Source organism: Fukomys damarensis, unplaced genomic scaffold, assembly GCF_012274545.1.
Source record: "Fukomys damarensis isolate Sample0158 unplaced genomic scaffold, DMR_v1.0_HiC HiC_scaffold_37, whole genome shotgun sequence".
Classification (NCBI taxonomy): domain Eukaryota; kingdom Metazoa; phylum Chordata; class Mammalia; order Rodentia; family Bathyergidae; genus Fukomys; species Fukomys damarensis.
Window position 1 is genome coordinate 67,772,720 of NW_022900949.1, and position 17,937 is coordinate 67,790,656.

Consider the following 17,937-nt stretch of genomic DNA (forward strand, 5'->3'; position numbering starts at 1 on the left):
GGAGCTTAATCTAAACCTCAGAGTCAACATCCTCAGTTAATAGACATGAAGACAACACTATTACTGTTTGTGAAGACAAGACTGATTTCCTAGGAGGCTTATTTACTTTCAGTAGGTTCAGTCTTGCCTGTTAATAACACCTATCAGGCTGTGCAGTAGAATTTAAAGAAAGTAGGTTCTCTTGTTTGTTTTGTATTTGGAACTATCCTACAGTAATGTGATATCATAGTCTATCACTATCTTGTTTAGTTTTACTAATAGTGCCTAAAATTTTATTAGTTGTTTGTTTCTTTTGAAGGCCTGTCACTTGCTAATCAGTATGATAAAACGAAGTCAAGTAACACATCTGGGTATATTTTTACTTTACATACTCAATATAGGTTTTTACTTCCCTCAATTTTCATACAAATTATTTTAATTTGTCTATTTCTTTGTATGCATTAGTCCATATATTTGTTAAGTGTTGTCATCCTACAACAGCTATCACTCGCCTAGTTGGTTGTAATCTGAACATTTTATAAGCAGGTCCTACATCTTCATTTAAAGGTTCCAAGAATAAACTTTAGAAAGAATATATGTAAAATTCGCCTGATCCCCAAAGTACCACTGATTTTATTGTCCCTCAAACCTTGGCCCACTATCAACATATAAACCATAGATTAAACTACTGACAGAAACAGTCATAAATTGTGATACAAGACTCCTGTAAGGTACCAACTATAAGTATTTAAAAAGAAGCTGTAAATTTGGAAGCATCCTTAGTTAACAGCATCTCTACTTCTATTAAGACCAGATTTGGAATCTTGCATATTTGATCATTACGAAGAGCTAAGTGGAGAGTATACAGGAACCTTCAGTACTGTTTTTGCAATTTCTAATTCTAAAATTATTTAAAGTAATAGGGAGATCCGGGAGTGGTGGTGCACACCTGTAATCCCAGCACTCAGAGGAGGCTGGCAGGAGGATTAGGAACCTTCAGTACTGTTTTTGCAATTTCTAATTCTAAAATTATTTAAAGTAATAGGGAGATCCGGGAGTGGTGGTGCACACCTGTAATCCCAGCACTCAGAGGAGGCTGAGGCAGGAGGATCGCTGTGAGTTCAAGACCAGCCTGGGCTACATAGTGAGTTCCAGGTCAGTCTCAGCTACATAGTGAGACTCTGTCTCAAAAACAAAAACAAAAACAAAAACAAAAAAAACCAAAACAAAACGAAAAAAGTAATAGGGAGAAATAAAGAGGGAGGGAGCAAGACAGGAAATAGTCTAAAAAGTCATTAAAAATCCTGTTCTCCAACTTTTGTCTCTGTATTATTCTCTACTAGTTGTCCCTAAGTAGAACAGGCTAGAATGTAATCAGAAAATACTTAAGAGACATAAATTATTAAGGACTACATTTGGGTTGGCTACAAAAATGGTTTAGGTGTATATCAAGGTACTTATTTATCAGTAACATTTATAAGTAATAATCTCCAACAAGTACCCTGAAAAGTGTCCTTAAAATTATGTAGTTCACATCAACCTACGGATGAATCCGAAACATAATACTGTATAAAAGAAGCCACACACACAATATATAGTGCAAGACTCTACTTACATAACACAGAACTTAGGGCAGGCAGAGAATTGACTAGAAGGGGACATGAGAGGCCATGAAGGAGGTTTACTTTTTTTTTTTTTGTATCAGGAATCAAACTCACGATTTGTGCTTGTGGGTCAGGCGGCTGCACCACTGAGCTAAAATCCTTGGCCTGAAGGAAGTTTATAACATTCTGTGTCATGATTTTGGTGCTGGTTAACCAGATGTTTTCAGTTTGTACACTAATAAATGGTACACTTTTTTGGTACAAGTTATACTTGAAGAGACTTTTAAGAAGTCTTACTATTTAGCATTCAAAAATTAGATTTGCCAAGTTGTGAAATATGTCATCATTTGTGTTACCATTTGGTTAATGACAGACTCAAGCTTCTTAATGAAATCTCATAGGTTAATGATAGAAAATAAGTTTTTCTCACACAAAATATTGGAGGTTATTTAAGAAGACATTTTATACAATAATTTCTTTTTCTTTTTTTTGGTACTGGGATCGAACTTGGTTGGGTCCTTGTGCTTGTGAGGCAGGAGGTGAAAGCACTGAGCTAATCCCTGGTCTTATCCAATAATTTAAAAGTGTGTAATCACTGTGAAAATTTTAAGAGAAATCACCAAGTATTTAGTAAAAAAAAAATTTACCATAAATTTAGACATTCATTTTAATAATCCATGTGTACTACTTTCCTAATTATTCTCTAAGTACTGCTGCTGCCATAAGAAAGGACAAGTACACTCAAGAGGATAGTGTACCTAGCAACTGTTACTCTCTCACTTGTTAACTACATTTATGCAATTCTTCATAAAGGAAAAAAATGCTGCAATGCAAGTGTTTATCAACAAGTTTAAACTATTACAAGCTAGCTGATGGCTTCCATTAAAGTTTTTCTCTCTAGTCTCCTTATTGAGAGGACAAAATTGTTTTCTACAGATTCTTATTCTCAGCCTTTACAAACAAATAAACAAATAAACAAGTTCTGAATGAAGCATCTGATTCCCAGTGACTTATGAGGGTAATCACTATAGATTTAACAAAGCCAAAATTTTTTTAAGTGAAATTTTTTTAAATGGTCAAATTTTAAAGTAAGTATCTGAAATATAAATATGCTAGGATATCACTAAAAATCAACTTCATAACAAGATAATCCCTTAGGTAAGCTAATTTTAATAAGCAGGGCTTCCTAAGAAAGGACTGGATCATTTCTGAGCCATCAGTTTTACTGCCCTTATATTTTAATATGGTTTCACTGACTGATTCCTTGAGGGTTTTGCAGTCAACAAATAGGGAAGACAGAAACTATGATGGCACCTACATAAATTTGTAAAGCAAGGCTTGAGAGTAGCTTCGATTTTAGTGCAATAAATGAGGAAAGCACTGAATATATCCAGAAGAGAATATATAAATACAGGCAGAGGCAGTCTCTATTTACTAATTCTAATTTAAATAGTGAAGGAAACAAAGGGGCCATTGAGAACTATAAGCCAATGTGGGAAAAGTATATTAGTCACTATGATCTGCTAAACTGAAAGAATCCTGGGGAGGGGAGTTCTAATCAAAGAAGAAAAACCAAGGTTCTTTAAATACCCAGTCTAGGGCATGTGTAATGAAAATTGGCATAAGGCTTAAAAGCTACCCCAACTGACTTCTAAGATTTCATAAATAGAAAATATGGTACCTGATGTGCAAATTTATGCCTCAAAATAAATAGATAATGTAAGAGACTTATGCCCCACTAAACTCCTGAATGGTTCTAGCAGAATTACCCCTGTGAAATACTTAGTACAACTTAAAAATCTAAATTCACAGGACAATAATTTGATGAGTTTCAAAACAAGGTCAGAAATCACAGCTAGTATTTCTTTAAAGCTTAACATATATAAATCTTCAACCTGTCTGCAATGAATAAACAGTACCAAAATGCTTTCTTACCCAAAATCTATCAACAAGTCTAGGTATTTAGCAACTGAAGTGGTAGATGTTAGAACTAATAAAGCTAGCCACTTGCTTCTTTCAATTAAAAATTTAATGTTAGTTGAAAAGTTATAAGGAAGCCATTAGTTTCCACTGGGTTGGCCTGTCACCCTGATACCAATGGGTCAACTTCCAGCAAAGAATGGCTGATCTACAATATAAATTCTGATTATGTTTTGGCATTAACACACTGTAGAAAATCATCCACTATCTTCTTTGGTTCCGGACATCAGGATCCAAGAAGAGAAAATACTTTTTAACCATCAGAAACTACAGATAAAGCAACCTGCCTCATTTTTGATACTTCAAGTTTTTGGTATCTATAAATAAAACAGATAAGGAGTATTTAGCTATAATGTCAAATAATCAGTCAACTTTTATGTTGTTTTATAAAATGAAACAAAGAATTGTCTTAATATTAGATACAGATAATGAAAAATAAAAGCTCAAGCCTTTTATATTGACAAAGATATTATATTTATATGGCAGCCAAAAAAAGTTGGCTGAAATAGTAAAATTTTTCAAATTAAAATTCTATGACTACATTTCTTTTCTTGGTTTTTTGAGACAATGTTTTGCTTTGTAGTTCAGGGTGAACTTGTAGCCCAGGCTGATCTTGAATTAGTGGTGATCCTTCTGTCTCAGCCTCCCCAGGGCTGGGATTACAGGTGTGTGCCACCACACCCTGCACTACTCTGACTACATTGTTAAACAGACTGCTTTTGTCCCCGTTTTCTTCAGAAAAAGTACAAGATAAATACTCCAAAATACTCATACTTTAACCTCATGCTTGTTTCATGCCATAATTTACATCTTATATAGTATTAGTTTATACTGCTATAGCAGAACTATTTAAAATTGATTCTATAAACCTGTTACTATAAATTTTAAATTTCTCGTTCCAAAAGTGGGACCATTCAAATACATTTTTTATAAGAAATATCTATTTTAAGAGATACTTTGGTAGAAAGTATCTTTAGACTGACAAACACACACAAGCAAATCAAGCCTAAGAAAGTTTTATCATTTCTAGGCAAGACAGACCATGTCTTTGTATGACATATACATGCAATATTCTTCTCACATGAAATAGATGAAGTCGAGCCATGAGTGTCATCCAAAACAATGCACTGCCAGGCAAGGTTAAAAGACTCTAATAAGCTTTGAGTAAATTTTGAAAACACTGTTTGGGCTCTGTCCATAAAATACAGAATGATAGTACTAATTAATAATCAACAAAATAACTGAACAGCACATACACTACTTAAAATGTGCGTTAAGCAGAAAGATAAACCAAAGTATATTTTTTTTGCCAATCTTCAATACTTTGTTTTTAAAAGTTAAATAATCGATGCAGCAGTTGTAAGAAAGCAACTGTTTTAAGTACTTACGAGTCAGTAATGCAGATGTACCAACCAAATACTACTACCAAACAAATTTAGTGTTCAAGATTTATTGTTAGAAGCTATGACTGTCAGGGGCCGGGGATGTAGCTCAGTGGTACTGCACCTGCCTGCCAAGTGCAAGGTCCTGAGTTCAATCCCCAGTTCCACCAAAAAAAACAAAACAAAAAACAAAAAACGATGACTGCCTCGATACCTTGGTCTTGTCCCTTCTCTAATTTTTCAACGTGAAATATTTTACTTTATGTTATTATAGTTTTACAGAGAAATCATGTAAAATAGCACAAAATTAAAATAAATGCAGTTTATTTTACATAATATATTTTTGTGTTAAAATAGTGATTATTTCATGTCATAAAAATTCAACAGAATAGGCAAATCTTTAAAAAAATAAGGTACACAAAATGCAGTGAACAGAAAAACATGTTTATAGTGTTCATAAAATACAAACTGTCCTTTTGGTTTATTTTGCTGCTTTGTCCCATGCTAGTACATGATTTTCCCCCTTATAACAAAGGTCAGTTTTATGCAAAGCAATTCATGCATACACTTTGCATGTATGCATTACATGTAAGCATTCATACCTATCCCAGAGGCTCTTTGATTCCTGAAACGTGTTCAAATGGAACGCTTGGTAGAAAGCAGTTGAAGGATTCCTGTGAGATCCAAGAATCAAATGGAAATAAGGTTGAGAATGTACAGTAAAATCACTACTTTTCCAAAAAAGAGGAAGAGGAATTTTAAAAAACTGCTTTAATTAAAAAAAAAGGAAAAACCATGTAAACTTCTTTAAAACAATACTTTCTAGTATCCAATTGTGTGTACATGTAATATGTACACATGAATGTGACTATCAACATTACTCTGTATCAGATGCCTTTATAAATATTTTTCAGTTTAGCAGCTTAACAGAGCTGTGCTCAGGTAGAGTATTCATGTAAAATGATTTGCTAGGTATAAAGGGTTTGATAACGAACAATGAAGATTCACAAACAATGAAGATTCCTTTTCTGGGCTGCAATTGACATGTTTCCATTTTCAGAATGGGTTTATGTATGCTTTTTCTGGCCTAGTACAGCTTTGTATGGTAGCTTTCTAACTTCCTGTGTTGCTATAATGCACCTTAAAAGGGTAAAAATCTATTCACCATAATTGTCATTCATTTCTACCCTTCCCTTGGGACACATTGATTGATTGATTGATTGATTGATTGTACCGGGGATTGAACTTAGGACCTTGAGCTTGCAAGACAGGTGGCAGAATCACGGAGCTAAATCCCCAGCAACACCACAGAATCTTAACTTATGGGCTCATCTTGGCAAACTCCTACTATGTATGATTAACATCTAACATGTTAATTTTTTAGGGAATAAATGTTTAACAATTTTTCCTCTTCTTCAGCATAGTTGTATAGTCTCCCTCACTATCTACATGTAATTTTTGGGGAAAAAAAATACTTGTACTTGACTTTTAGAATTCTTTTTTTTTTTGGTACCAGGGATTGAACTCGGGTCCTTGCACTTGCAAGGCAGGCCACCGAACCTCTGAGGCTAAACCCCAGCCCCGACTTTAGAATTCTTGACCCATACTACAGCAGAATAGTAGCAGCAGCTAATAATGTTAAGTGCTAAATATTATACACCAGACACTATTTTAAATGCTCTGCATTTATGAACTCAATTTTCATGATAGCTCTAACAAAGATGGGCTGTTACTAGTCCCAAGTCATACAGTAGAAAAGTGGATGAAACAGAAGTAAACTGCCTGATATCACAAAGTTAGTAATCTGGGTAGCAATCTATCTGATCCCAGGGTTTATGATCTTAAATCACTACGTTAAACACATAGCACAGTTAAATTTTGGCTCCTCCAGATCTGTGTCTCTATTAAAGAATGATAGTACTATTTAGCTCTCCAGGGTGGTTGAAAAATTAAGACTATCTAATGGGCCGGGGATGTAGCTCAGCAGTACAGCGCCTACTTGGCAAGTGTCAGGCCCCGAGTTCAATTCTCAGTACCAAAAAAAATAAATAAAAAAATAAATAAAAAGACTATAAAGCAGTGGTAGTTAACCTACGGCATGTGTGACACAGTGGGCACTCGAGCCAAGTGTACGAGTTGTTTTTCCTTAACTAAAACCTCAGTATTCAGGTTAACTGCAGTTTTAGCACTTTATGATAAATAAGTGGATTTGAGGTTGCAGTCTGGGCACTCAGGTCTCTAAAAGGTTTGTCGTCACTGATGGAACGCTTTCTGGGATATATTCAATACTCAATAGCTATTATTCTATATACAAATGAATTTCAATCAGCTGCAATTATGATGCCCCATAAGTGTAAGGCAAAGTAAGAAAACCATTTCCAAGATCTACTGGAATAGCAGTTTAATACTCAATAGCTATTATTCTATATACAAATGAATTTCAATCAGCTGCAATTATGATGCCCCAGTAAGTGTAAGGCAAAGTAAGAAAACCATTTCCAAGATCTACTGGAATAGCAGTCAAATCTTTATGATCAAACAAGACAAGTAATAGAATTCTGTGATTTAAAAACTCAGGTTAAGATTCACTGAACTGTTATATTTAATTTTAAATTTTAATCATCCGATACCTCTTTTTATATAAACCAGAAAAGGCAGATAGACACTAGCTGTCAGAGCATCACCAAAGCAGATGTTTGACTAATTAGGATTCTTTAATATATATTTCTTGTTTGCCCTACTCCAAAGGCTTTCCAATCTTTTGACCCTCTCTCTGCTTTTTAACTAGGTCTGTAACATCAAATGCACCAATTAGACCTGCCAATAACAAGGTTTAAGAGGCTTCTAAATTCTGTTTATCATCTTATATCCTCTCAAAATATATTTTTCAGATGACTTTTATAAAAATCAATGTGTCAAATCAAATGAAATTCAACTGAAAACTTATTTTAGCTTAAACAAAACAAAAACAGGCCTGCCCAGGACCATAAGTAAGTAGTCTGTTATCATCAAAGATCTGTTTGGAGACAAGTTTAAATGGAATGAATGACTCAGAGAGGAAGGTAGTAAATACAGGAGGAAAAATAGGAGTAGGCTTGGAAGTTATTTTCCAAGTTGAGAAATAAAAGTTCATCAAAGGATATTCACTTTTAGTATATTTAAAGATAAATATATTTATAAGGATAATGTTAGTAAAAGAACTTCAGATCCTCTAACTTGGAAATAAATATTTAATATGCTAAATAAAATGGTCTCAAATGAAGTTATAAGACTCAAGTAGTGAAATCTCAGCATTTTTTTCAGCCTAACAGTAAAATGTTTCTTTTAAGTTAAATGCAAAGTGAAAACAACATATCTAGAGTTAATGATAACTCCTAGGGTGTGAAGAATGCTTGTGAAATATAATAAATGGATCCAAAGTCTTTAAAAACACACCAAAGTATCTTTACGTGTCAACAGGTGACAATTAACAATGTTTTTCTATATATACAGAAAATGAAGCCATTTGTAGGCTCACTATCTATGTCCAGTAGAAAAATTTACATAGTCCAGATTCTAGTGGCTAAGTCTTATTATGAGAAGTGCAATTTTGGGAAGGGGGTAGCTTAGTGGTATTTGCCTAGAATGCACAAGGCCAAAGGTGTGATCACCAGCATGGTTACACCCTTCCCCCCAAAAAAGATTTTTGTTTTGGTTTTTGTTGTTTCTGGAATACTTCATCAGGGATGTTATCTATGAAATGAAGGTTTTTAAAGCAAATAGCAAGAAGTTAGTCTCAAAATACTGATGATCCAGCACTGTTAAAAGGAGTCAAGTCTGTGATACCTAGCTAATCAAGAACTTCAGAGTTGGGCCGGGGAGGAAAAGACATTTATAAATACTAACACTGGTCATCAAAGACAACTGTTTTGGAATAGTATAAAAACTGAGGGGATTAAGGGCCCAAGGAAAATTCTGTTAACAGGATCATTTCAAGGTGACAGTCTATGAAACCTAAAAGCATCAAGAGGTACCCAAATGTAAAAAAAAAATCAGAGAATTTCATAATTTTGGTCACAAATCCTCTTCTAAGAAAAAAAATTTTGAAATCAGTTTTCTAACAATTTAATTGATGTCAATAAAAACTACCATTCTAAATACAGAGCCAAGCATCTTGAGGCCCTCTGGGCCCTTGCTCACAGCTTTTCTGTCCCCTCCAGTACCTGTCACCTGTCCCATCTACCCACCCACCCACCTGCTTGCCCTTGCTATGGTACTGGGCTTCTACATCTGAATCATGTGCTTGTCAAAGATGTATCTCAGCACTGCTAGGGGGTAAGCTAAGAGGCAGAGATGCCACTCTGCTCTTTCCCTGTTGGGATGTTTCTCTTGGTTTTGGTGCTAGGGTGGCACCTCCCTCTGCAGGTGTGTTAAAGCTTGGGCATAAGCCCCTTCAGGCTGGTGAGACCATGTAGGGTGGGACTGTGTACTCAATGTAGCCTAAGGTCCAGCCAGACTGAGCACAAGTGCTGGGATATAGGGTGCTTCAAGGGAAACAGGGTTGACTCCAGCCTTCTCTTCCTTCCCTGTACTAGGGCCTCCTGGGGCAGCAAGGGCTAATAAGCACCGTGTAACCAGATCCATACGCCAAACATGGTTCAGCCACAGACTAGCTATATGCAGCTCATCTAAGCCACTGACTGAGAAAACTGGGGCAGACAGGGGTGGACACTTGTGTATCACAAGAATCAGCACCCAGTCAGCCCAGTGGTATCAGTGCTAGGCCCACACAGGAGGGAGCACTGTGGCCAACTGCTGGTGAGCATGGGCCAGGGGGCCATGCTGACTTTGGACTTCCTGTGGAACCACATTATGCCACAACTTCAACATTCATCTAACTACAAAGGAGCAAAGAACCTTATTCTTCACTTTGTCTAAAAGCTGCCACCTGTCCTGTGGAAATCCAGATGTGCTGATAGTGACCATCACAGCTCTGACTTCCTCATATCCTGTTTTCCAGTGAGGCAGTCTCCATTTTTATTCACTTTTCCAAAAGGAAGAGAGGAAGAGTATTCTTTATTCCATCCTTAAACCACAATCTCCCAGGATTGGGGACAGAAGAAACAAAGAGAAAGAGAGAGAGAGAGAGAGAGAGGGAGAGAGAAAGGGGTAAGGGAGAGGGGGAGGGAAGAGGGAGGATGAGAATGAAGCTATTTTTAAAAAAAAAACTGAGGTATGGCTTTTGAATTTATTTCAGGCACCTAAATGAAAATGCTGCTTTCCTAATAGTAGACCTTTCTAAAAACCACTGAACAAAAGATATTCTTTCTTCCCTGAGTTTATATTCTAGAGAGTCTGTTAATTTCCAAGTATATAAAAGTAGTACACAAGAAAATATAATGCATCTAATATATAACTACTTGCTTTTTTAGCAAGATACTATCTCTGCAGGGTTATTCTAACAAGGACACATATACAAATACCAAAATTAAGTTATACAAGCTGAAAAGGGGCTGGGGATTTAGCTCAGTGGTTCTGCCACCTGTCTTACAAGCACAAGATCCCAAGTTTAATCCCAGGTACCAAAAGAAAAAAGCTGAAAGGGTAAGGTACATGGGCCTTTAACTCAGAGAACACCTTGATTTTTGTTTTATGTATGTCAAAAGTCAACTTCAGAGATCTCTAGGTAGAATCCAGGGAAATATAATAGTATCAACAAGGGTCACCTCTAATATTTATATTTAGAGATTATAAAGAATTAAAACGTCATTTAAGGGGTTATGGTACAAGGCATCAATGGCTACAGTAACTTTTCCTTCATTCCATCTCATTGTGTGCCAAGTAATAAAGCCAAAAAATCTGGGAAAATACAAGAGCACTAGCTTGAAGATGTGAGAATGAGTCCAATTATTTGTCAATTAATAGCTATGTATCCTTTTATAAGAGGAATCCAAAGAATAAATTAAGGATAGAAGATAGGAAACAGGGAGATAGATCTTTTATCAAGTGGGAAAGGGACCAAAAGATAGAGAGAAAATTGAAAGGAAAGGGACAAGAGGAAGGAGACCCAGAATTAAGATGTTATGCATATGTACCAATTCTTCATGATGAATGTAATCATTATGCACTTTAAACATATACGAATAAAAGTAAAAATCAATACAAAAGTAGCTATGGAATCCTCACATCCCAATTCCTTAATCCATAAAAGGGAGATGGGAAATACTTCCTTACAAGTTGTTGAAAAGATCAGATGAGATTATATATACACACAGGATCTGATAAGGTGGATTTGTATTAAACATAGGATTAGTTTCTATATTACGCTGTATAAAAATCATAGTAGAATGTGTTTCGTCACCACTGAGGTATTACTGAGGCAAACTTAAATTTAGAAGTGTAATAAACTAGTATACTCTACTGAATGAGAATTCTGATTTCTGGGATTCAATGCTTCATGTACTCCCTAAACAAAACTTCTTCACAGATTTTTCTTTAAAATATAATAATCACTGACAGGGGTATTGAATGGCTACAAATATTTTTAACAATAAGAACTTCAAGAAACATCTTATTAACAACCATGAACTTACTACAGAAATCTAAATTTACCATATTTAATTAGGCTCTTCATTTTGGTTCTTGTTAAATTAACTGTATCATTTTCCAAATATGACAGATTCTCTCTTCCACATCATTACACAAAATGCCTTCTCTTTATCAGTGATCTAATATGAATGACCCTTTTAAGATTCAGTTCAAAGTTAGTCTCAGAAGAATGCACAAATAATGCATTGATTCTGAGGAGAAACTGGGTAGCTAGAGAAGAGATGTAGAAGTCTTTCCATTTCCTCTTTTGTACACTTTGAATTTTTAACTATACAAATACCTGTGCAGAAAATAACTTTTAAACAGAAGTCGGTCTATTACCTTCCAACACCAAATTGTTGCCAATAGCATTTATATTTAGTTCATTGAATATGATAATCATTTTCACATAGCCTGCAATCTTAAGAGGGCAGGATAGTTCTATTTCTGTATCCCAGTACTTACTACTAAGAGCGCACAACAAGAAGTTTAATGATTGACATATTATTGCTTTAAGTGTTTTATTGGGCATTCAATTTACTTAATCAGCATTTGCAAACTTAATTTATCACAAAATGGCCTACTGGCAAAAAAGGGGTTTGATAAGAGAAAGGTTTAAACTGGCAGCTCTTTCATGAAACTCATCTAAATGTGTCAACTTAATAGAGTTAGAAGGAATCTTGAATCTGTCCAAATCTCAAATTCTACCTTCACCTATGAGAAAACTGAGAGAAGGTAATGACTTGATAACACTGCAGCAAAGTGGTGAAAATGCCAAGATCAGAACACAATTTGCTCTATTCCTTACACCATGATGTCTGACCTAAAACAGTGTCTCCTTTCCCCTAAATCCATCCTATACAATTATACTTGCAGATCAAAACCGAAAACTCTTAGAATAATTTGTAGTATGACAAGGGACTACATGAGGAAATAGTTTGGAAATACTATATTCACATTTCTACGATGTATGCCTGCCATGAAAGTTAGCTTATGTTACCGATTATTCACATATTATTTGCAAACTACCCAAACTAGGTATAATTCTGTTTCACATGAGGAAACAAGATTTACAGAACTAAACAACTTACATTAATTGCTTCAAATGCATAGCCTAGTGGATTTTAGTTCAGCTCTTACTCTACTGTCAGAAATGGTTACTAAACACATAATTGTACTACCCAAACTAGGTATAATTCTGTTTCACATGAGGAAACAAGATTTACAGAACTAAACAACTAGCTTACATTAATTGCTTCAAATGCATAGCCTAGTGGATTTTAGTTCAGCTCTTACTCCACTGTCAGAAATGGTTACTAAACACATAATTAAACAGACTACTGATTTTATTGGAGTAAAGATCCCTTTCCCTTATCTTGGTTTTGTTTTCAAGGCTAAACTATATAAAGGATTTACTTTGGATTAATACGTAATATGTAAATCTAGTTGGTAATACGGTATCTAATTCTAGTTTTATTTTATTTTGGTACTGGGGATTGAACTCGGGTCCTTGTGCTTGCAAGGCAGGCACCGGAACCACTGAGCTAAATCCCCGGCTCTAGTTCTATTTTAAACACTGATGGGCTTTAAGTTTTACTTTGGGAATCTTTTTTTCACAGAACAGACAACTTGTGCAATAAAGAGAGATAGTCTAAAACATTATGCCAGTATTATTTATAATAATTAAAACAATCAAAGTTTATCTTTACACAATACTCTTTAGCCAAATTGTAGTGAAAGCTTACAGAAAAGATCTTAAGTAACATTCAGATTTCACTTATTTATCTAGCCTACTCTAAAAGGTGTATGTCCTAGGCAAACACTAACAAAATTACTAAACTCAATTATCTGCACAATTTTGACATAACCATGACATAAAGGGTATAACGTAAAGGACAAGAACTCATTCTCTTTTCTAAAAGCAATTGTTGATATGAATTAAAAAAAAATATAAGACTACATATTTAGGTCTGATTTGAGGTTTTAAATCTGAGAGGTCCAGAGTAGCAGATATGCAAGTTAATTCACCTGATTTAAAAGTAGAAATTATGCAAATATTTTAAATATAAAGCTGTCAAATAATGTATCTTAAATATGAACAGTCAAGTTTGAAGTATATAAATATATTTATTACTACCATGGTAGAAATGATGCATAGGAATGATATAAAATAGCTATTCTCTCTAAATCTTAATGGGAGATATCCTATTTTTGCCCTAAATAATTTCAGATTAAGAACATAATAAACACTGAGTAATTTGGTGTGTCAAAGATTTGCTGTAGGAAAGACATCGTCAGAGGAGTTTCAGGTATGTATATTAGTGGATGTAGTGATTAACATTATAAACTCTAAAATGATAATTGCAAGTCACAAGCCCACCGGTTGAGTTTAAAGAAAAACTGTAAGCTTAAAACCATTTTTTTTTAAATTCAATTTTTTTTTTTTTTTTTAACCAAAGATTGAACTCTGGTCCTCTGGCAAGGCAGGCAGGGGAACCACTGAGCTAAATCCCTGTCCCTCAATTCAACTGATTTGCAGCAAAATGTCCTATAAATACCATCAACTATTAAAATTTCTAAAAATTTTAAAATCTGCTATTCTCATTTATAAGAAATATACTTAGAGAACATCATTTAGGCTAGGCTTCCTTTAACCAGACAGATCTAGAGCCTCTCCTTCCTCACTTATGTATTTAAAGAATAATACAACTAAGAAATAAATAGTGTATCTTCAGAAAACAAAGACTAAACTATATAAAGGATTTGTTTTGGATTAACATGTAAATCTTAATTGATTTATTCAAGGAAAAAAATCAGACCACTATTTCTCATCTACAAATCTTCCTATTTCTTAAGACCATATTTCAGGTAATTCTTACTAATTTTCTCCCATCTTGATTACTGGCTATCACTTTATACTTCCCCATCTCCAACTTCTGTCATTTTAAGAAAAAAAGTCAAAATCCTTTTATATTCTTCTAACCTATTCCTCTATGAGGATAGAGATTTATTTATTTATTTTTTATCATTACCTTGGTGAGGATACTACTCCTTAGTGGAGATGACTAGAGAACATGACTGCTTCTAATCTCTCTGGTGCACAGAAAAGATAAACTCCCCTCCAAATGGGCAAGTAATAGATCTATAAATCCAGTATCACACCATTTCCAAATTACTGTCTTTTTCTTATAAGGATTGAACCCAGGGAACCATCGTGCTAGCCAAGCACACTATTTTTACCTATAATATCTGTAGCCCCAGGACCTAAATAATATATCTAGCGTGTGATTTACACATCAATTGTAAAGACAGAGGAACAAAATTACCTCCACAATTTTAGACTTAAAGGTATGCGCTTTTTTCTTTTTTTGTATGGGGATTGAATTCAGGACCTTGCACTTGCGAGGCCAACTGTGGCACCACTGAGCTACATCCCCAGCCCTATTTAGACTTAAATGTAGTAAGTTTTCAATATTGCTCAAAGAAGTGCCTATAGATCTTTACGGCAAAAGGTTGACAATCCTGCCTCTCCACAGACACAAGCCCCTCGAATTTCAAGTTAAAAAAAAAAGGGACTCCATTAAGAAATATGTGTGTTATGTATATGTATGTATATATGTATACGTTATATTTCTAGCACATACTAGAGCACATTATTTAGCATTCACAATTTGTAGTATTTTATCAATAGTTATTAAAAAACTACATAAATAAAACCATTAATAAGATAAAGAGGTATTTGCCATTAAGGAATCTTTACAATCAGGTTTTCAACAGTCTTGGACTGCAGTTGACAGTTCACAACTGCAGCCATTCATAAGAGTTCCTGGAATGCAGCCTACTGAGTTCACATTGGTTGGTTATCTACGGAGAGCAATCTGTACTGTGTTCCTTCTAGGACCAGTAATATTTTATACCTCACCACATTTACAGTAAAAGAGTCTGTTAAATGTGTATGTTAAACAAAATTTTAAAGGATCACAGTAGAAGTGGCCACACAACATGAACTGCATTTTCAAACATCATTATATCTACCAATTTACACAAAATTAATCTGAAAAAGTCTCAATGACTAACTATATGCTTTTCTAATGAGAATGGCTACAAAGATATCAGGTCAGGCAATGTTAACTGGGAACCTTTTGCATGTGCAACCATTAGCCCTTTTAAAAATGTGACAGTCTTAGGGTGCATTAACATAAGGCCAATCTTAATATAAATGATCACAATTTGTATTGGATAAAGGAACCAAAATCATATTTTTCCATGACTCGATCTAAAATCCACTTCAGTCTTTATTACTTTCCCATTTTCCTTCCATTTCAGAAAATACTCTCTGATGCAATCCTAAATTATTTTCTGTAAAAAAGCAAACGCACTATTTATAATATTTTCAAGGATATGAATTTGTCAACCTATTCACAAAGTTTGATTACTCTTGACCTCGTTTTCCAATTTTATTTTACATTTGAATGACTGCAAATAAAATGGAAGCAAATTTAAGGAGACTCAAAATCACCATGTTAAATTTTTTAGTTAGTACAGTTCCCTCAAAGTATTCATCTTGGTAATTTAAATATATGCCTGGAAAACTGTGTTACTTAATTTCAAGCATCAAACTTTAAACTGTCTTCCCTTGTACAAAAGGTTTTCATTTAGAAAAATACTATTTCTACTTAATGGATTCATTCCTTCACCAGGTGTGCTGTTCCTGTGATAAAAATATCAAATGTGTAAGATTACATCTTGGAAACTAACATGTTAAATTAAAAACCAATGGGGGGAGGACAACGAAAGACTAACAAACACTGCAGATGCACATTTAAATAGCAATGTAGATTTTAAGAGATTGGGGTGAGGGAGAGAAATGCCACGTTTAAAATGGGACTGCACACTTGCACTGTAGCTTAACTGCTGAAAGGATAAGAATGATACTGCAGAATTGGTAGTTCAAACATTCACATGTTTGGTAAAAACATTCCTTTTAATACAACAAAAGGAAAATAAATGCATCTTTGAGGTCATGTGGTCATAACCTAAAGAATGCATTTCAGAGTTTCTACTTGTCAACAGATTCCTCTGTTTCATGCCATATCATCCTATTAAGGTTCTGAGGCATACAACTACATTATCTATAAACTGATAGAGGTGTGGAGAGGCGTGAAACTGTATCTTCATTCATACAAATACATGTTTAAGGAAAGGAAAGGAGATTGGGAAATCAGTCATTTCTTGGAGAGATATGGGGTAATGTACAGGAACACAAAGGTAAGCAAAGGGTTATTTACAAACATATCAGGAAAAATTGGCTTCTGGCTGCTGAAAAAGGAAGATTCCTGTTTACTATTAGGCAAAGGTACAAAAATAAACAAGTTGTCAAGTTAATCAAGTGTGTCCCTATGGATGAAAATGGGAGCAACCAGAAAAAAATAGAATTTTTCTGAGTGGTTTGTGGAATCAGATTCTTCACTTGATCTTAGCTAAAAGGCCCAGAAGCTATTGGAATCAGATTCTTTACTTGATGATCACATCCATATAAAAATCTCTTAAGAACTAACTAGCTGAGCTCATTTATAGTATTCTCTAAGAATTCGCAAGGGGGATAACAGTCCCACAAGCAAGTCACCTACAAAAAAAGATGAACTTGAATTACAAAAAGCAGAGATGAATTTTAGTGAACATTTTTCAAACCAACAGAAGTATGTAACAAAAATGTAAGGCTAATTAGAAATGGGAAGTTAAAGAAACTAAGAAATAGAAAGAAAAAGAATTTTAACATCACATTATATTCTTCTACAAACCTATACAAAGTTCTGATCTTTTAACACATCTAAAACCCCTCAAAAACCCAGTAAGTTAATGTGGAACTGTAAAATATGAGATATTCTCTGTAATTTTTAAATTACAGTGTTTTCAAACACTGTAAGAAGTCAGTTTTAAGAAATTTGCAACATGTCAAACTTTCATCTAATATTTCCTCAAAATCACTAAAAATTCTCCTTAAGCCATGTCAAACATCAACGGTTGTAGCAAATGGTGTAACAAAACACCAGTTTTTACTTGAACCATTCATTATTAAAGCATCCCTTACATAGAGGGAGCCAACTGTTAAAATTTGCACTTTTTCTATAAAATTACTAATTTCAAGAGCTAAAGTTTTTACTACTATGAAAGAATCTCACACCTCCCTTTCCTACAGTAAAAAGACTTATGAAAGGTAAAAACATATTTCCAATATATTTTTTGCTTAAACAAAAAAAAAAGTCATCTTAGAAGTCGATGGGAAGCTTTGGGAACACTTAGTTCATAATTACTGATCTTCAAAACCTGAATTTGACATTTCACCTTTATCTCTCCAGCCTTTCCAGATACAAAGGAGGAGATTCCTTACATGGATTCTTTCCTTTTTTTTTTTTTTTTTTTTT

General features: G+C 34.4%; 1 protein-coding gene and 1 pseudogene across 1 annotated transcript in view; both read right to left on the reverse strand.

Annotated features, from left to right (window-relative positions):
• The window catches only part of Tsc22d2 (TSC22 domain family member 2), a 44,686-nt gene that overhangs the window by 24,007 nt on the left and 2,742 nt on the right, over positions 1-17,937 (reverse strand). The window contains 1 exon segment of the mRNA XM_033759521.1: positions 5,548-5,619. Within this exon segment, the coding sequence (XP_033615412.1) occupies positions 5,548-5,619 (72 nt within the window).
• Positions 16,841-17,012, reverse strand: LOC117284553 (annotated as a pseudogene).